At 35.7% G+C, this 20,385-nt stretch overlaps 3 protein-coding genes across 5 annotated transcripts; 2 read left to right on the top strand and 1 right to left on the bottom strand.

Moving 5' to 3' along the window:
• Nucleotides 1–5,973, top strand: LOC125658240 (acylpyruvase FAHD1, mitochondrial-like). 3 transcript variants are annotated; one of them, XM_048889427.2, is made up of 3 exons: nt 1–120; nt 4,467–4,563; nt 5,451–5,973. In XM_048889427.2, the coding sequence occupies exons 1-3, from the start codon at nt 47–49 to the stop codon at nt 5,931–5,933; spliced, it is 654 nt and encodes a 217-aa protein (XP_048745384.2). In that variant the 5' UTR covers nt 1–46; the 3' UTR covers nt 5,934–5,973. The 3 variants fall into 3 exon arrangements, with proteins under 3 accessions (XP_048745384.2, XP_048745386.2, XP_048745387.2); XM_048889429.2 differs by lacking the exon at nt 1–120 and adding an exon at nt 159–180; XM_048889430.2 differs by lacking the exon at nt 1–120 and adding an exon at nt 743–762.
• Nucleotides 5,974–11,187: 5,214 nt separating this feature from the next.
• On the top strand, nt 11,188–13,822 carry LOC125658229 (transmembrane protein 26-like). The gene is made up of 3 exons (XM_048889404.2): nt 11,188–12,397; nt 12,699–12,852; nt 13,083–13,822. The coding sequence occupies exons 1-3, from the start codon at nt 11,484–11,486 to the stop codon at nt 13,695–13,697; spliced, it is 1,683 nt and encodes a 560-aa protein (XP_048745361.2). The 5' UTR covers nt 11,188–11,483; the 3' UTR covers nt 13,698–13,822.
• Nucleotides 13,823–15,800: 1,978 nt separating this feature from the next.
• LOC125658249 (serine protease inhibitor Cvsi-2-like) lies at nt 15,801–18,659 on the bottom strand. The gene is made up of 3 exons (XM_048889440.2): nt 18,513–18,659; nt 16,214–16,312; nt 15,801–15,901 (listed from the first exon to the last, which is right to left on the bottom strand). Exons 1-3 carry the CDS (start codon nt 18,520–18,522, stop codon nt 15,801–15,803), a joined length of 210 nt encoding a protein of 69 aa, XP_048745397.1. The 5' UTR covers nt 18,523–18,659.
• Nucleotides 18,660–20,385: the final 1,726 nt, after the last annotated feature.

The following is a 20,385-nucleotide window of genomic DNA, read 5'->3' as shown; positions in this document are numbered from 1 at the left end:
TTATCACGAGGGCTGCAAAGATATATAGGTCATTAATTGGAACGTCATGGAATCCTACGGGCGTCTTGTAAATTTCACATCCTTAGGGAAAAAAGTGCTGGCAGTAGGACGAAATTATAGGTGAAGATCAATGGTACCTTGTATAACACCCATGTGAATATTATTTTAGCCTTCGGATTCGTAAGATTATACAATGTATAGGTATTAGTAGCATGTTAGATGTAAGGGCACTAACTCTAATTTTTGGAGATAAAATTGCATATTAAAAGAGTATTTCGCTGTTTGGAGCGCATGCTGGTATCAAAATTTTGCGAAACAAGTTAAAGTATTTCGCTGTTTGAAAGGCATATCTAATTTTCGTGAAACAAGTAAAAAGAAAAATTAATCAGATACGGATGAACGGAGAAAACTTTTAAATCTAAAGTATGTTACATGACTGAATAATTTATATAAATCAGGAAATGGATAGATAGTAAGGTGCTACATAATGGCGATAATTCTACACATACAGTACTTCATATAATGCAAAACAATTTTACACCATTAAAAGCTCAGGAAAAAAATTAGATGTGTATCACCTAAAAAACAAAACCAATGAAATGTGGAAAGTAAAGGTTGTCTTTTGATTTCAGAAATAAAAATCAATTTCTGACGGAAATCATTTGTCCTCAACTCTCTGATACGTCTAAATGACTGCAGCGAAAAAGTGTAGCAACTGGTTGTTATTTATTCATTGCGCATAAAAGAAGTTTACACTAAGTGGTACATGTATATGGTTTGTTAGAATATTTTTATGTAATATTGGTGCTCTGGCAAAGTTCCATATAATGATGAAACAACAACATAACATAACACCAGTATTGTGTGAAATATTATCATTTATTAGATGACAATACCACCATTGCCTGGATTATTCAGCTAGTTCAAAAATATGGCAAGTACCGCTTGATGGCAAAAACTGATATAGAAGATGATTTTAGAATACTTAGTAATCCCTGTCAATCCATCTGACTATCACTTATTAGGCTTTTCCTGGAGTGGAAACTGTTACTTTGACAAATGTTTACCAATGGGGACAAGCAGTTCATGTCCGATTTTTGAACAGTTAAGTGTAGCATTACAGTGGGTTATGCAGTCGAGGTATAGTGCAGGGGGTATGTCCCACATCCTGGATGATTTTTTCTTCATTGGCCCAGCTGATTCACCTAATTGTAAAAACGATCTAGCAAATTTCCTCTACTTGTGCAAAAAGATTGGAGTACATGTACCTATCAAAATGTCAAAAACCCAACCCCCCCACCACAACCATAACTATTTATGGCATTGAGATAGACTCGATAAAAATGGAAGCACGTCTTCCCCTGGACAAAGTTAGGAAGGTCGAACAAAAACTCTTAAGACATGCAAGGAAAAATCATACAAATTTATGTGATCTTCAAGCATTAATTGGATTATTGAACTTTGCTTGCTCTGTTATTGTTCCTGGACGTGCTTTTTTAAGGCGTTTAATTGATTTGACATGTGGTGTAAGAAATCCCAATGACTTGATTGAACTTCCCCATGAAACAAAAGCTGACATGGAAACATGGCTCACATTTCTGGCCACCTTCAATGGGAAATCAGTTTTCTTGTCACAAAAATGGTTTTCCTCTGATCACCTCACATTGTATACCGATGCTGCTGGGTCCATGGGGTTTGCTGCCATCTTAGGGTCCCATTGGTTTGTATCCCATTGGCAAGACAATATGAAGGAATATCAAATTGCAATTAAGGAGCTTTTCCCAATAGTGTTGGCTATTGAAATATGGGGCAATGAGATAAAAAAAAAAAAAAGGGTACTTTTTATGTCTGACAACTTGGCAGTAGTTCAAGTTATTAATAAGCAAACCTCCACAGAAAAAGTCCTTATGAAATTAGTACGCCGCTGGTGTTGGCAACCCTCAAATGGAACATACATTTCAGGGCCAAACACATACCGGGCAAACACAATGTTGCAGCTGATCGATTATCTCGATTCCAATTTCGGGCAGTCTTCAAGTTCATGCCTTGGTTAAATCAACAACCAACACACATTCCCCAGGCGTTCTTGAAAATCTGAACCCACAAGCACACCAACTCCTAGCAGTCGCTTTATCCAACTCTACAGAGGCCTTGTACAAAAGATCATGGAACTTGTTAGCTCTAGAATTTCCTAAAATCAATTCCCTCCCAATTACGGCTACAGTTTTGTCAAATTTCATAGCACAACTTTTTTCAACAGGTTATTCTCCCAGTAGTATATCTTCACATGTATCGGCAATTAGCTATGTGCACAAAGTGTCGTCTCTCCCAGATTCCGCCGAGGCATTAAAAATGTCCGGAAAATTCTGCACGGGTGTCATCATTCTGCACCAAACAAAGATTCCAGGTTACCAATTACTGCGTCAATAATGTCAACATTAATGAAAGGTGTTGATTGTTTAGTACAAAATTTATGTTCCAGGATCTTACTCAAGTCCATTTTCCTTTTGGCATTCAATGCATTCTTGCGTTTGGGGGAACTTGTTATCAAATCAAAAGGTGAACAATGCCAAGTAATTCAGAGGGATGACGTAACATTCGATTTCCACATAAAGCGCCTATTGCAGTAATGATAGTGTTAAGAAACTTGAAAACAAATAAAGCACATGACCTTTTCCAAATAAATCTTAGAGCTTCAAGCAACCAGGAAATGTGCCAAGTTAAGTCACTGTATCTTTACCTACAAACATTTGCGCACAAATCAGGCCCCTTATTTCAATTTATAGAGGGCGAACCAGTCACGTATGCATTTGTAACCAAAAACTTGCAGAACACAATCCGCTTCATTGGCCTGAACCCAGCTCTATATAAAGGCCATAGTTTCAGAATAGGGGCAGCTACACATGCAGCACATTTAGGGTATTCTGAAAACTGTACTCAGAAGATGGGCAGATGGAAATCTGATGCTGTTCATAGATATACATGTACGTCTGCCAAGCTTTACAATTTGAATTCAACTATCCCCCTATTTAATATAGCTAGCCTTCTCAATGTTGTCAAGTCAGATATGCCATATACTAATGCTTAACACATATCTAATGCTATATCACTTCTAGTCCGTTGGTGTGGAATAATAAAACTCACAGGTCAGAAGTCAACTGCTGTGGATTTTCTTTTTCTAGTCAATAGTAATTACACAGGTCAGGAGTTAACTGCTGTGTACTTTCTAGTCCCTCTTACAATTCAGCCAAAACACAGGTCAGAAGTTAACTGCTGTGTATATTCTAGTCTCCTTCCTGAAAATCTCAGCAGACAGGTCAGAGGTCAACTGCTGTGTGAATTATTCCTCTCTCCTGAATCTTATGTACATACCTTAAGGTTAGGTGCCATGTCACAAGCCTATAGGCTTCTTTACATATGTTTGATTTAGTTCTCAACATTATTTATAGTGGTGTATGGTAGCTTTTGCATAATGATGTGCCTACTGGTTCCTTATCTTTCAGGGTTGTGATGTTGATGTGTTATACTAGGTAGCTACCTCTCTGTGTGGGGGTTGCAAACATGCTGTTTGCTTCTTGTGTCAGATGTTTTTTGTTTTGTTTATATTATTCGATGATTTTTTGGATATTTTATTTTGTCAAGTTTTTAATTGTACTTGTATAACAGGGGAGATCACTTTATCATATTCAGGGATTTTTATAGAAGCAACTTGTGCTGTCAGTATTGTCTAGAGCTGTTTTTGTTATCATTATATAGAATAATGATAATTGTTTATTGTCACCTAATAAATGACAATAGTTCACACAATACTGGTGTTATGTTATGTTGTTGTTCCATCATTATATGGAACTTTTCCAGAGCACCAATATTACATAATACTGCATTATTGTAAATAATGGCATTTATGTAATTTGTGATAAGTGAACCCATTCTCTATCTACATTGTATATGTAATTTTGTAACAGTCTGTATTTAAGGTCATTTTGTGTTTTTAACCAGCTCAAGTTTCTGATGTATTGTCCAATCATAGGGTAAGGTCTATATCACGTGATGTTTAGATAGCGTCAGTTCTGAAATTAAAATGTTACAAGGAGAAATTTAGAAGTTTTACCCACCCTCCTTCCCCTTCCTTCACCTATATATTTATATGCAGCTATTTTAGCTGTTTTTGTTATCATTATATAGAATGATAATATTTGTTTATTGCCATCTAATAAATGACAAGACTGATGTTTTTTTGTTTTGTATATATTATTCGATGATTTTTGGATATTCTATTTTGTCAAGTTTTTAATTTCACTTGTATAACAGGGGAGATAACTTTATCATATTCAGGGATTTTTATAAAAGCAACTTGTGCTGTCAGTATTGTCTAGATCTCCCCTTAGCTGTTTTTGTTATCATTATATAGAATGATAATATTTGTTTATTGTCATCTAGATCTAATATTTTTTTTTTAACCGTAGAGCATTAGCAGCGGAGCAAGGCAACCCTCTCCCTGAAAAACCAGTTGTTTTCATGAAACCGACGACTTCCTACATCACGGAGGGACAAACTATCAAGGTGAGATCAAGCATTATTTTCAAATTGTATGCGATATGTAAAAATATAGCATGCGGTGTAAAGTAATGGTTTCTATTCATTTCGGTGTATTTTGATTTATTTGGACGAAGGGCGGTGAGGAGTGTGTTAATGACCGATTAAAAGATAGAGAATTTTTGTCTTTTGATTAATAGTCACTGCCTAATTTTATTTTTCCCCTCGCCGGCTCGTATAATGTTACAAAGTGAGGGGTGGTGATTGTCTGAAATTTCTGGCACGACGCAGAACCGAAATAAGGCTGAAAAGGATTCCCAATCTTCGAAATCTTAAAGCGTGCGTGTGTGTGTGTGTGGGGGGGGGGGGGGGGGGGGGGAGAGAGCTCTATTACCATATGTGTACAATTCATCAGTTCAAGCTTACATTCTTACCGGTGGGTTCTCCAAATTTATCTTATGTGGTAAAGTGTGAAATTAAAATGAGCCACAACTCTGGTTAAGATGATATAAATCATATTTGGGAATTCTTGGATATTATACTGAGACCGAATTTGTTAAAGCAACCGAAGAGGAAAGTTTTGGTTTGAAGTTGAAGTCAATATCCAAGATGTTTAAATAAAATTCACCATCGTTGTGGTTTATTTCTGATAAAATGTCCAAATTACTTGAATTCCTTTCGTTCATTGTTGGACGGTAGAATAATTCATTTACACAGCAGAGTTGTAAAGTATCATGTGACTGCTAACTTCGCCCATGCATGTAGGTGTATCTATAGTATTGTACACCTTATTAAAAAAAACAACAACATTAAATATGATGCAAGTGAAATTCATAATTACATGTATTACAACAAAGGTTTTACTTTTTTGCAACAGATAAATCTCTTGTAAATTCTTGTGATTTTTTAAAAAGGTTCCTTATGCAAGTAAGCTACTGTATTTCGAAGTGGAACTTGGGGTTATCATAAAGAGTCGTTGTTCCGGTGTCAAAGAATCGGAAGTGGATAGCTACATAGGAGGATATTGTCTCGTTCTGGATATGACAGCGCGAGATTTCCAACTCGAAGCAAAGTCCAAAGGTCATCCGTGGTGTTTGGCCAAAGGTTATGATACAGCATGTCCAGTCAGCGAATTCATTCCAAAAGAAAAAGTTAAAGATTACAGTGACATTGAATTGTGGCTGAAAGTAAATGACGTGATAAAACAGCGGAGTAGTACCAGTGATATGATATTTAGTATTCCCCATGTGATTAGTTACATCAGCAGTTACATCACTTTGGAAGAGGGTGACGTTGTCATTACTGGTTCCCCTGCTGGTGCCGGCCCCGTCAAGCCTGGAGAAATCATTGAGGCTGGTCTCGCTGATGTTATGTCTATGACTTTCCCCGTTGCATGAGATAGAGGTGAAATAATTGTATTAAAATCTTTTAAATTCATTGACATCGTTTGACTTTTTTGCAACATATGAAAAAAAATATCATGTCAAACTAGGTCCATTTCATCATAAGGCACACACACAGAGCTGAGAACGATGATTTAAGATTCTGCATGCATTTTGTTCGAAATCTAATTATTTTAACTTCCGCATATTTGAGAATTTTCCGCAACAGATACATGTGATTAAAATTTATTGTTTCCTTGGGGATACATGCGCAACAAATGATATACCTGTATGCTGGAGTAGCTGTCAGACGCGTTTCTACATCGTTTGATTGATTGATTGAATATTGTTTAACGTCCCTCTCAAGAATATTTCACTCATATGGAGACGTCACCACTGCCGGTGAAGGGCCGTAAAATTTAGGCCTATGCTCGACGTTTATGGCCATTGAGCAGGGAGGGATATTTATCGTTCCACACCTGCTCTGACACGGGACCTCGGTTTTTGCGGTCCCACCCGAAGGACCGCCCCATTTAGTCGCCTCTTACGACAAGCAAGGGGTACTGAGGACCTATTCTAACCCGGGTCCCCACGGGACTACATGTACATCGTTTGAATAATGTACCCAAGTGCATACCAATATACTAGTTAAACTAAGTGAAAATGAATGGCATTGGGTCAAATGCTGTCTGACGTGTTTCATACCAATTGTTAAACCGTTCTTGGCACACTGTATTTTGACTACGGATAACTCCGTTTACCTGATCAGGATATAGGGCTCATGGCAGGTGTGACTGGTCGACAGGGGATGCTTACTCCTCCTAGGCACGTGATCCCACCTCTGGTGTGTTCAGGGGTCCGTGTTTGCCCAACTATCTATTTTGTATTGCTTGTAGGAGTCATGAGATTGATCACTGTTCGTTATCTTCACCTTTCATAAAATAAGCTCATAGAATATCGCAACGGATATCATTGATTGATTGGATATTATTTAACGTCCCTCTCGAGAATTTATATGAAACTGGAGTGAATTCAATTAATAATGCTTAATTAAGTTGTTTTATGGAAATCAGAATGCAGCCAATATTTGATTTGAATCATATTCTTTACATTTCCAATGTTTTTGCCATTTCCGCTGTAAACAATGCGCGTAAGAATACATGTACAAAACTATTTGATAAATTGATCAATGTAGTATATCTATATCAACCGCAGGCAATTCCGCCGGAAATGAAAATAGAATGTGAATATATTAAGAAATAAAAATAATCTTTAGAAATACATTAGATTTGAATTGCGATACTTTACGTCGGCATGCGTTATCTGATTAGCTCGCGTCAACTTTCTAAAATCAAAAGTTCAATAATTAATTCTATAAATTTATACAATGTATATCAAAACTGCCACGGAGTAATTTATGTTGACATTTCTTTCAATCATTCTCGTATTAAGAAGCACACACTTTTGACAAAATTTAAAGAAAACTGAAGCGCGAAAAGCCAATCAGATAACGCGACACAAAAATCGAAGTCGTGCTCTCCGGCAATACCGTCAACGGAAGTAAAAGCTCGGGTTCGTTGAATGAAACGCCAGAATATGACTCATTTTAAATTTACAACAAAAATTAAATATTTTCGTTTATTGCTAAGAAAACAACCATTTTATGTAGTTTAGTGTCCCTCTCTCGAGTTTTTCACTCATATGGAGACGTCACCATTGCCAGTAAATGACTGCAAAATTTAGGCCTATGCTCGGCGCGTAGGCTCTGAGCAGAGAAGGATCTTTATAGTTCCACACCTGCTGTGACACGTGACTTCGGTTTTTGCAGTCTGATCCGAAGTACCGCCCCATTTAGTCGCCTCTTACGACAAGCAAGGGGTATTGAGGACCTATTCTAACCCGGATCCTCCCAATACTACATGCATTTGAAACAGTGATCGACCTGACCATCTGTCCGTCGGCCCAATGCCGAGAAATAATCGGGATGGTCGATAAATTAAAACAGTAAAAATCTAAACTAAAGGAATAGAAATGACTTCCGATTGCAGTAGAAAATTGTCTTATCAACGAGTTAGGAGGCCTACCTCTTCAGATGCCATCTTCTCCTGGTGATGTTTTAGATGACGAGAAATTTAGAGAAAGCTACTGAGGATGACTCTGATTTATCACTGTCTAATATTTCTGAATATTCGTCATGAATCAAGTATCAAAACTTTTTAATTTGCATTTTCTTATTGAAATATACACATGAATACATAATAATTATGGTTGGCAATGCTATTGATCAAAATATAATTTGACATGATTTCATATCGAGAATTAAAATAATAAAATATAATCACATATCAATATGATTAACCAGTTAACTAGAGAAATACATGACGTAACCATAACATAAGTGCCCCTTGTGGTCTGAAACCGCATAATATGTTGGGGTGTTAGCATAATGACAACAGAACAATGAGGAAAAGGTGGAGGGGTGGGGTGGGGTGGGGTGGGGGGTGGCTGAATAATTCCGGTAACTGCACGGTGCTTATTCTGCGATGTCCTGCAAGAAAGTGAAGAAAACTATGCGCTGCTAACAATGAACAAAGAAATGTTTTCCGAGTAATAGATTCATTGTTCAAACGTGCCCTTAACAATTTCACAACCAAATTACGGCGTTCACGAGATCGCCGTCCTGTAAGAGCAGTAACTCTTCCTACTTCACGAGCGCATTCTGGGATCTGCCCTGCTATCTTGCTATGAACAATCTACACGATCCAACCTTACGGCCGTAGATATTGCACAATATATATATATATATATATATATATATATATATATATATATATATATATATATATATATATATATAATTTTAAACTCACTTAAATTTGTTTTAGTGTGCAACAATGGAATTTTTCATTTCACATTCACCACCCACTCACACACAAACAGTTGTATATGTATGAAATTTCAGCACAGGTAACATAGATATATTAGGTATTTTGATCACAAAGCTCTTGATAGTAAGTTTTCATATTTGAAGGGAAAATGAAAAGTTATATACAGTGTACATAAATAGTATAAACACCTGTATATATACTTATTTTTAAAAACATGAATTTTAAACTACAATGTATGTGGTTACATTTTTCCACATTTCGTCCATTGCATTTTACATGTAATAACTTAAGTAATCTAGAGTCACCAGAAGCACATACAAATTTGGTACAGGACCAGTAACATTGCATGGTTACTGCTTCTGTGGACCAGTGAGATTAAGGAGGTATACTACATCGTCTTAATGGCTGACTTCCTTTTAAAACATGAAAGAAAATATGAATATGAGCAATAATTGTATCTTCCTTTTAAAATTAGAAGGGTTGTAAGGTGAGTTGGCTAAAACCAAATACATACATGTAAGCCTCTCTCATCTGGTGTTTTGTACAGTGTGGTTAGGAATTTGGGTTTAGAAACCTTCTTGCTGGAAGCACAAACAACTGAAATCTCGTGTTATCTACAGCACAAACAACTGAAATCTCGTGTTATCTACAGCACAAACAACTGAAATCTCGTGTTATCTACATTGTATATTAACCTCTCATAGTGTTGTTTAGCTGCAATAATGTAGCCCTATCCAATTTTTTTTTTATTCTGACGTTTTCGAGATAGGGCTACAATTCCATAGGATCTCCGTAATGGTGCAAAATAATTTTAATGATAACCGATAATAAACTCTGTGTATTAGTCCCAAATGTTGTTTACACCAAAAGGAGTACAAACTTTGTGCTCGGGCATGTCTAATAAAGGTGTTTTTCATTAAATATAATGTACAGCATGCAAAATTCTTCGTCTGCTCCGCCATGCTTGTTATCGCGAGATCTCGTAGGTGGATCTAATGAAAAGCCTAAACATTGACAATCAGCGCGAAAATGTAGTTACTCGAGCCACTTCGACAAAGAAAGGAAAATGATATTGTTGCAGAAAGAATTTACACTCTGCTGTTCGGCTTTTAACTTGATATTAAATTCAAACCTTTTCAATACCGACGAAATAGTTTTCGCCTCCATACTTGTCCATTGATGTAAATACTACCTTATATGGCATATGCAAATGACTTGACAACCGGAAGTTGAAACTTCAGTACATCAAACATGGCGCACAAATATGAATCGAGAAATTGGAATTTATCGAAATTGCTGAAAACGGTAGAATAGAGCCTCACAAATCTAAAGTTGCAGGTTGTAAATTTATATATTGACTAAGAAACTTAGAATATCATTTTATTTACGTAAAGAAAGTCAGGAAATGTTTAGAATGAGCGCAAATGTTGCGGGAGTGAATCACTCCCGCATTTGCACCATTACAGAGATCCTAAGGAGTTGTAGCCCTCTCCCTAAAAAAAAAAAAAAAAAAAAAAAATCAGAGAGGGCTACATTATTGCAGCTAAGTGTTGTTGTGAATCAATGGATGAAATCTTACAGAAAACTGAACAATTGGGGAAAGTATAAAAGTTCACAACGAAGTGTATTGGTTGGTGAACTTGAAATATCAGTATAGGAACTTTCAATTTTACACGATGATGAATATTTATATTCACTTGAAGATAACTGAATATAGATAATTCGTTTGTAAGTCTTTTATATATATATATATATATATATATATATATATATATATATATAAATGCTGTACGTGTTTAATGCCATGGTGAAACATCGTACGTTTGAATTACATATGTAACCGAACATTTTAAAGTGAAAACTGAGCTTTAAAATCTAAATAATTAGTAGTTTTACCAGTAAAATGAATGTAGTTTTGAGAATTTAAAATCAATAATTAAAATGCACCATGTATCTTTATTATGAAGATATCATTAAACAATTAGTCTGTACACATAATTTTTTTTCTAAAATGACCCCGTTCGGGAAATTTGCAGGCCTTACCGTGCACACATATCCTTGGACCCACCCCCTCCACCGGTATCAATTATAAGCCTCCCATTTTAGAATAATAGTCTCATAATGATAGTACAAGAGACCTAGAAATATTCGCTGTTTGCTGAAAAGATTGAAAATTTAAATAACTAAGGACAGCGTTTAGACTTGTTTGTTAGTATTCTAACAATGTAAAGCAACTGGGTTATATTGGTTCGTTTCATTTAAGAATTCCATCATGGAGTCTCAAAATCACATCATGTTTTTCCATTCCCCTTTCAAACTCTCGGGTTCTCCAAATAAATTTGTTTTTAAATTTAATTGAGGGGGTTGTCAACAGCAGAACAAACAAGCCTCAAGTCCCCTTAATACCTGATAACAATTACCCTGTTCTAATAGAGATCAAATGGGTACTCCTATTTAAAACACGGTTTTTGAAAACTTGTTTTCGCTATCAATATTGTGCAGCTCTGTCTCTTCTATATTTTATTCGCTATGCTGTGTGCAAACATTTCTTCGTGATATGAACAGCGATTTCTCATTATTTAAATAACTGAGTAATCTCTGTGGATCTAGACAGATTCACGTTAGGCAGCACAAGAAGTGACATCGATAGCCGTGTCCCGTGGGAGTAAGCGGAGCTATGTCGAGTGTGTCCTCTGCGAATTTAGTACCCCCGGAGTCTCCAAGACATCAGGACGGTTTAATTAATCCTGTATTTGAGTCAAAAGACGATATCGGCAAGGAAAGAGGTGAAACCAGCGAAGATGGCTCAGACCTCGGAGAAGATTTCTTGGATAATTTCAATTTACAGAATTCCGATTTGGAGATAAAAAGTGAAATAGAATTTGATGAGAACGATAAACAATTCCAAAGACAGGACAATCCACAGGAAGTCAACACCGAGATACCAAACACGGCCGGGGCGACCATCCAAACTGCAGATAGCGCTTCACTGCGAATTGATGTACCCAAATCAACAGAACTGCAGGGTTGTTCCGATGTGAGTGAGAATCGTAAACAAAATCTACAAAAGAAGGAACAACCAGAGAATGAACTACACGGGGAGGTCAGTAGTGCCAAAGCTAAACAACACCCTGTTAGCCAGTCCCTAATCTCCACAGTCGCCAATAATAAAAGTCAGCTGCTTAAGAGCACAGAAAATTTACAAATTGGCAAGGACTATGTGTGGGCACCTCTATTCCCAGACGTTTCTCCTCCACAACATGCAGTTAGGTACAATTCACAAGGACAAACATTCATCCGCCAAAGACAACTGCAAAACAAATTCAGCGGAAAACTACAGGTTCCGGAAGTTAATGGCATCAATTCTGCGAAAAACAAGAAAGATGAGGTTAAGTGGCATCATGTGACCCGTGATGCTATTCAAGCCATATTCGTCCGTCTGTTGTTGGTTTGTCACAGTTTCCTGTGTGTGTGGAGAGCCGTGGATGTAAGGAAGGATGAACTTTACTGGTGTCTTGCTCTTACCAATGTCATTCTGGTGTTGGAGACAATTTACACCGTCGTAAAACGACAGGGCCGGGATCCTAAATGGTAGGAAGTTTGTATGAAATTTATATAAGACTTTAGAAAATGATTCTTATTTGATATGACTTTCTGCTTATTTCAATGTCTGCAACATTAACCTTGACCTTGATCATAGCTTTCTAAACTAAAGAAGATGGAAAATTGATAAATGGTTAACTGAAAGGTCAACTTCAAAGCTAGTCATAGTCTTTCCCAAAGATATCTGCACGCTTGATTAGATAAAAAGTTACATGTATATGTTCACTTGTTCAAAAGTAAGTCACGAGAATCAAATTTCACCAGCTACATGTAAGTCTTGATTTTGTAGGATTTGTCCATGTTTTGTGATTTATCTTGGAGGAACGGTCCCTGCACTATGGTTCCTACAGATAGACAAACTGGATCGGTACAACTCTGCTGTGTCAGCAAATGTCTCCAACCTGACCAATTCCTTGCAGGAGGCATTGTCCTCTTTAGAGGGGGTAGAGTATATTACAGAGAAATCATAATGATTCATTTTCTTTGGTGATTTATTTCACGGTTAACAATAATTCATTTCGTAGGGGAAATGCTTCTTACCACAAATTTTGATGCAAAGCATTTCAAAATAGTATCATCTTGTTTTCCTATATTTTAAAAGTAAAACCACGTGCAATCTATGTACACATAACAGGTAATCCAAAACTAATATTTTTGATATCTTGTTTTCTAGGTACAGATACCAATTTACCTTGATCCAGATACATGGGTTGCCATTTTAGAACAGATCCTTCTATTTGTTCTTGTTGTTGGACGCATGCTTCTTCCGTTAGGGGAACTTTCACGTGAAGAACTTTCTCAGTTGCTTTTTATCTTCATTGGATCGGGTTCAGATGTCATGGAACTATTTGTAGTATTCGATGAGCCGCAGTTTCGCACAAACTCACCACTAAAATACGCTACATTAACAGTGTGGTCAGTAAGTTTATTGCAGTTTACTTTCATCTTCACAACCGCAAAAAGTCCAAAGAAAATGCGACTTGGTACAACAGATGATAAATACCATGACGTTAAGGAAAAACGCGCAATATTCGGGATCGAAATTCTTAGTCTTCTGATATCATTCCTGTTAATGGACGGACCTTACTGTGCGCTGAGGTTATATGCAATCATTGTATACAACGTCGTGAGTTACGGAATAATATTTTTCACTTGTAAAAATATTCTGATGTTGGTTTTATTGATGTATAGAATGTTTATTATTTGCATCAAGTATAGGAATAGGGGCAAAGAAAAGAAGCGTGCCTTAAGAGAGATGGCACTACACAAACATGATCTTAATGTTTAAACATGTATGATATTATATATACCCCGAATGGCCGATGTGTACATTTTAAGCAGGTTTATGTATTTCTATATGTATGTTACAACTACACACAATATTTGCATTAAACGTGTCCATATATATGAACAGTCTCATCTCAACAATGTTGAATCCAGAAATGGTTGTAGAAAAATCTACACAAGTAATAGTATAATAAAAATATCACAAGGCTAATTGAATATATTAAACTAGTTTCATTCTTCAATGGGAGTATAATGATTTGCTTGGTTACACTAATGAAGAATGAAACTATAGCTGAGTATACCGTACGTATATTTATTCAAAAAATGAATGAAGAAATCGGCATAGTTGTTAGATAAAATCCAAATGATCACATAATGACCAACGATCTGTTCCTGCAAGTACATGTACTTTCGCTTTCCGGCTCTTCAGGTCTGAGGAGCCGGAAGGTGAAAGTACCAGCAAAAACCCATCCTTGATCAATATGTAATCATTTTGGATTTTATTCTTATATATATATATATATATATATATATATATATGTATGTATGTATATATTACGTTTTAAGCTTCCCGTACCTGTATACATACATGTATATTATAATCAATAATTACAGATGATCTCTCTCTCTCTCTTATGATGTTATAGATTCAGTACTGCTTTCATTATTTAATGCATCTAAATCAAAAATGATTTCATATAGAAATTAAAAAGTTTGATAATCGATAGCGTATATAAATTGAAGCAACTAAATGCAAATCGTTAAATCATTTTTGTCTATAATTTTTTTTTCATATACTAGTTGCACCGAGGTTTAACATCTTTACATATTGATTACAGGCACGTAGAATCGTAGGGGTGTTGTATGTAAGCTTGAAATCTAAGAATTCATCCATGTAGGGACATTCAATATAACTACTGCATTAATTAAGCCGGGGGGGGGGGGGGGGACAGTTTGAGCGGATGAACATCACCACCCCTCACACACACATACATATACACAATTTAAGGTTTTGATAATCGGTAATTTAAGCACCAGTTTTTGTTGTTATTGTTTTCTTATTGCTTGTCAAAAATTTCGAACAAATTAACTGACAACATGCCCCTTCTGATTCTTTGAAAAATGTAAATAATGTTAGCACGGGGCTCTATAAAGTTCAATCTGCAGTCTGGTCATATTTCGTCATTCAATAACTCTTTTTAAATAGCGGGACTATGATCTATGACCACAGGCACCTGAAATATGGATATTACTACCCCTCCCCCTTTTCATATTTTTTTTTCTGGTGGCAATGATTTCTCTGAAATGTATGAATTCCCAGTCTATCTCATCCCTCTTTCGATTCATGTAATCGTTTCACGCTCTTTGTAAGCTTTAAAGATTGGCCTTCTACCGGTATAATAAAATACACAAGGTAAGAAACAAAAATTTGTAAACAAACAGGGGGTCCCCGTTTCGGGGCACATTTTCCAAGTAATTACAGTGTTACCAAAGAAATTGGCGAGCTGCAGGTCGGGGAGATGTCATACTACAAGTCCCTTCAACTCAAAACCCATCTCATATCTTTTATTTGACACAATCTTGCGTGCATTGATCGGACAGGGCTTCATCTCTTCCACTGGCATCCAAAAAGGAGGTCACAGAGTACGAATTTATAACGTGTCGTGTGATTGGTCCGCGAATAATCCCGAGACCCTTCGGATGATCCCGAGACTAAGCAATGTCTTTGCGAACCAATCACACGGCGCGTACAACAAATTCATACTCTGTGACATAACCGACTCCAGACACCTGGCCGACTTAACAATAAATGAATTAAACATTGAACTTTGATGCATTTCGTATATAATTTGTAAAGATACCAGAGGCCAAAACATTGAAAATGTAAATATAATGATATGAATGAAGCATGAATATTTCTTGTAACTATTTTCTTATACATGTAAATAGAACACCCCATCTCAAATGGAGGCTTATTTCGATAACACCGCTGTGCGGACCGAGGAAGTCCAACCAGAATGACAAAGCTTCTTCCTCCCAGCCCTATTCTCCAATAGTAAAACAGTAAATAGTAAGACTAATATATGGTATTGAACATCATTTATTAACCGGCGAAGCATCGACACTTAGCAGTGATACAATAATATCGTCTATGGCGGCCAAAGGCGGTACAGGTTCCAGAGCAATCGGAGTCAAATAGGCAAACTAAAAAGTTCAATTATTTTTCTGTGTAGTAACAATTGACACATCATTGACATGGATAAAATTATTTTTATGTGTAGTAACAATTGACACATCATTGACATGGATAACATTATTTTTATTTGTAGTAACAATTGACACATCATTGACATGGATAAAATTATTTTTATTTGTAGTAACAATTGACACATCATTGACATGGATAAAATTATTTTTCATACCTATAGAATTTGGTTTCATTTATAGTGAAACAAAAACTTAAAACATCAATATAATTGAACTTAGAAGATCAGAAAGTGTGCGATATATATTTACCTTTGAAAGGGTTTACACACGTGCATTGACCACGATAACATTCCAGATCGTGTGTACCGTCACATTTTGCGTTGAAACAATCACCGACAGCTCTGCATTCTTTAAATGAAGTATGATTTAAAGATTTGTCATTAAAAAAGTATGAAATATGTCAAGCAAGACTCAATGTTCAAGTAGTACCTGTAAATCATGGGACCCATCACACACGCATACACCAAACACAGACACACACACAAACACTTCACAAACAACATACGCATATACCAAACATAGACACCTCACAAACAGCATACGCACACCACACACACACAAAACGCACTTACACATGCGCGCGCACACTCGTGCACTTATCGAATTTGAGAACTCTTCAGATTATATACAATGCACAACGCCTAAATTAGATTCTTGTTATATCTAGTCATCTCTTCCGACAAGCAGGGGGTACTGAAGACCAATTCTAAACCGAGTCCCCAAGGGACAACTATAAAGTACAGTTCGATGTATTGATTTGGTTGCTAAAGCAACCAACCTATAACAAAACCTACACTAGGTCCAGAAACTGAATATGATATAATTCTTGAGCATCAAGGAAAAGCATTTGACTTTATCCGAATAAATGGAGATATATATCTTGCAGAATTACGTAATTGAGAGTATGACAATGCTCAGATACCTGTCATTTATCCCAACTCATATAAAAATGTTTACAAAACTTGAAATCTGAAATCTAAAAAAGAAAGAAAATTTGGTATAGCAAAATTGAATTTTGGAAAACTCCCAAAGGCGAACTTATATATTCTGCATGTGTTGCTACTGAAAAAGCAATCGAACCTGCATTTGCGTTAGCCCTTTCAGCCAAACGGCAAGTCAAAGAATATGCTATGATAATCAAAAGACAGATTTTGACTGCCACAAAATTGACATGCAATAACCTACCATGGCCAGCTCTCCATCATCTCTGAATACCTGTCTATAGAATATCTTATTACATTTCTCTAGTTGAATCAAACATCCCGGGTTTTTTTCAAGGGCAAAAAGGTTTGCCAAATCGTACTCTCAGGACATATGTGCCCCGGCTATGAATGGCAAATGGATATTTCCTAAGCACCTCACGTTTGAAATGACTATGCACCATCTGACAAGAAGTACTGAGTTAATTACACAATTAAACATGTTTAAACTTGACACTGCTATTTACAATGCGAGTACAAATTCTGGATTAATACTGTCTGCAAGCATATCTCTAACAAATAACTCAGTAATTCATATACACACATCGCCTTAATGTCAAGCAACTTGATACTAGTATATAAACAAGGGGTTAGGTTCTTTAAAGCAAAATACATGTTTGCAAATGTCCATAAATGTGTTTGTAAGATTCTTTAAGTTTTTTCCATTGTTTAAGAATACTTTAATGACAAATACTATTGTTTTGCCCCAAAACATAAAGAGTTATCCATGCATTAATATCAATATTAAAAATCTGATTTATAATCAGAGGATTCTAATTACATACTTTCAAAAAAATATGTGTTCAAAGGTCCATATTCTCTATACAGTGTATATGATCTGAAGAAGTTTGCCATAATTCAACAATTTTTAAAGAAATAAAAGTTCGTACACGTCCCCTGATATTTATGTCAAACATCTTGTCAATCAAAGGGTTACTAAATTTCAAATAATAATTGTTTGCCAATGCCAATGCCATCTATATAGGATCTGACGAGTTTTCCGCAATTATTATTATTATTTTATTTATTTTACAAATTTTTGGCTTTTGCCATAAAACTCGAAATGATCTCTATGCAAACAATCTGATTTATAGTTAAATGGTTACATACTTTCATAAAATTGTTTTCAGAGGTCTATGTCATCTATATATGATATAAAGAAGTTTTCCATTTTTCTGCGATTTTCAAAGAAAATCGCCCTCACATATTTATGTCAAATAACTTTAAATTGGTAAATTTGAAAAGATTTTTACAAAATGAACCAAATTAATTATTCACAACTTCTAATATCAGAAATATTTCGGAATTCAACCTTAAATACAATATATGCTCATCAAGCTGACATGATGGATTGAAACTCGGTTTGCAACAAGTATAATCCAATGTTTTGAATAAGGTCCTGTTTAAGTTTTGGTTGTTTTAAAGTGGTATTGCTCGGTTGAATCAGCTGATAATTTTATTCTGCAGATGAAGCATCTTTGACGTATATATATATACTTAATACACATGTACCAGCGTCTCAGCAACATTTGCATAACTTAACAGTATAGTGAAATATAAAGTCTTACCATTTAACATCTCCCCAGCAACCTCACCCAATACGACGACGAAAACCACAATAATCGGTCAAAACATATTGGATATAATGCGACTTCACTCTAGAGTTTTGTGTATAGTGGATTGTGTATCTATGTATCTAAACATGTACATTAATCAAGATGGTATATATATATATATATATGAATTGACATATGCACACAAATTTCGAAAAGAGCAATCTTATTAAAATTGGATCCTTTGAGCGATACACGTAAGCATTATCAAAGGATCTCATTTTTTAAAATTAGATTCACGTTCAAAAGGAATAATTTCATGCATGAACAAATGAAGATAATTTAAATGCAAATATTTTCGTTTATCAAATTCCTTTTTTATAATAAAGAATTGCAGTTTTATTGCAGAATTTAATGAAATATGCCATCTTGCATTATAATAAACATCCATATGTACGCTAGGCATATATCAAATATTACCTGATCAAAGACATATCTACGTGGTATTAATGTGATGTAATTCAAATGAGACAAAATCATTTGAGGTTGTATACTAATTTCCTTTCTTGTTGTACCCTTAGTGTCGTATTGTGAATAAACAATACAATATATATTTAATTTCGACCTCGATTACTTAATTTTGTTTATACATATAGTCATTATATTTTCTGCTAGATTTCCAACTTTTCTCTTGGTATTTTTCTTCAAATTTCCTCGTGGGTTACATGTATTGTAGTGAGGGATTGTTTAACATATTTATGCTAAGACGATTATAAGGATTAACATTTTCTTGTTTACTGTAATTATATTGTGTCTCCGTGACAAGACGATATACTACAATGTGTAAACATTACTGAGTGGGAATTTATGTTCCCGTTAGGAAAATCATCAAAATACATTCTACTCAAATTGGTGATAAGGAACCGTTTGGAAAGGTATGTTTGGACTTTGTTGTAGTATATAATGAAAATATAAGTCCCCAATTTATTCACCTCCAACCCCCGGAATTCAGGATCCCCGTTTGACACCGTATACGCGCGCACGTGTGTTTGTAGTATATTATTTGTGTAAATATGCGATTAGATAAAAATTGTCATTGATACCAGAGAATACCATTCTCGATATCGGTTTAATAAATGTATCTGATGTGTTGTTTCAAAATGGGGTGTAAAAATATATGTACTTAATGTTTTGTGGATAATGAAGCCAGCAATGGAGGCAACATCTGGTAAGTATGTACAGTTTACTTGTTCCGCTCCGTGATACATAACAAGAGGCCCACAGGCCTTATCGGTCACCTGAATACTAGTGAAAAAATATCACTACTCCCACAGGCCTTATCGGTCACCTGAGTACTAGTGAAAAAATATCACTACTCCCACAGGCCTTATCGGTCACCTGAGTACTAGTGAAAAAATATCACTACTCCCACAGGCCTTATCGGTCACCTGAGTACTAGTGAAAAAATATCACTACTCCCACAGGCCTTATCGGTCACCTGAATACTAGTGAAAAAATATCACTACTCCCACAGGCCTTATCGGTCACCTGAATACTAGTGAAAAAATATCACTACTCCCACAGGCCTTATCGGTCACCTGAATACTAGTGAAAAAATATCACTACTTCCATGGGCTATGAAAACTAGAAAAAAGATTCCTGTTCTGAATATCTAAGCTAAATTCTGTATAAAACAAGATGTGTTCTTAAAACTTCACTGCCCTCAAAAGTGCATACATGTACACCGATGAAAGGCTTTAAATAATAGGTGTATTAACATTAAAAGATATGACTAATTTGGACTCATCCTAAAGTCATAACCCTGGGTTATGAAATTCACCATTTTTTGTCTTTTCTGTTATTCTTAAGTACAGGTATGCATTTAGAT

Source organism: Ostrea edulis, chromosome 9, assembly GCF_947568905.1.
Source record: "Ostrea edulis chromosome 9, xbOstEdul1.1, whole genome shotgun sequence".
Taxonomy (NCBI): domain Eukaryota; kingdom Metazoa; phylum Mollusca; class Bivalvia; order Ostreida; family Ostreidae; genus Ostrea; species Ostrea edulis.
The sequence above is the reverse complement of the archived record's forward strand: the minus strand, read 5'-3'. Positions and strand labels throughout refer to the sequence as shown.

Coding starts and splice junctions, on each gene's coding strand:
- LOC125658240 (XM_048889427.2), top strand. CDS start 47: ATGGAATCCTACGGGCGTCTTGTAAATTTCACATCCTTAGGGAAAAAA. Junction 121..4,466: donor GCAGTAGGACGAAATTATAG/GTGAAGATCAAT, acceptor TTTTAACCGTAG/AGCATTAGCAGCGGAGCAAG. Junction 4,564..5,450: donor CGGAGGGACAAACTATCAAG/GTGAGATCAAGC, acceptor TTTTTTAAAAAG/GTTCCTTATGCAAGTAAGCT.
- LOC125658229 (XM_048889404.2), top strand. CDS start 11,484: ATGTCGAGTGTGTCCTCTGCGAATTTAGTACCCCCGGAGTCTCCAAGA. Junction 12,398..12,698: donor CAGGGCCGGGATCCTAAATG/GTAGGAAGTTTG, acceptor TTGATTTTGTAG/GATTTGTCCATGTTTTGTGA. Junction 12,853..13,082: donor CATTGTCCTCTTTAGAGGGG/GTAGAGTATATT, acceptor CTTGTTTTCTAG/GTACAGATACCAATTTACCT.
- LOC125658249 (XM_048889440.2), bottom strand. Junction 15,902..16,213: donor GTGTGTAAACCCTTTCAAAG/GTAAATATATAT, acceptor TGAACTTTTTAG/TTTGCCTATTTGACTCCGAT.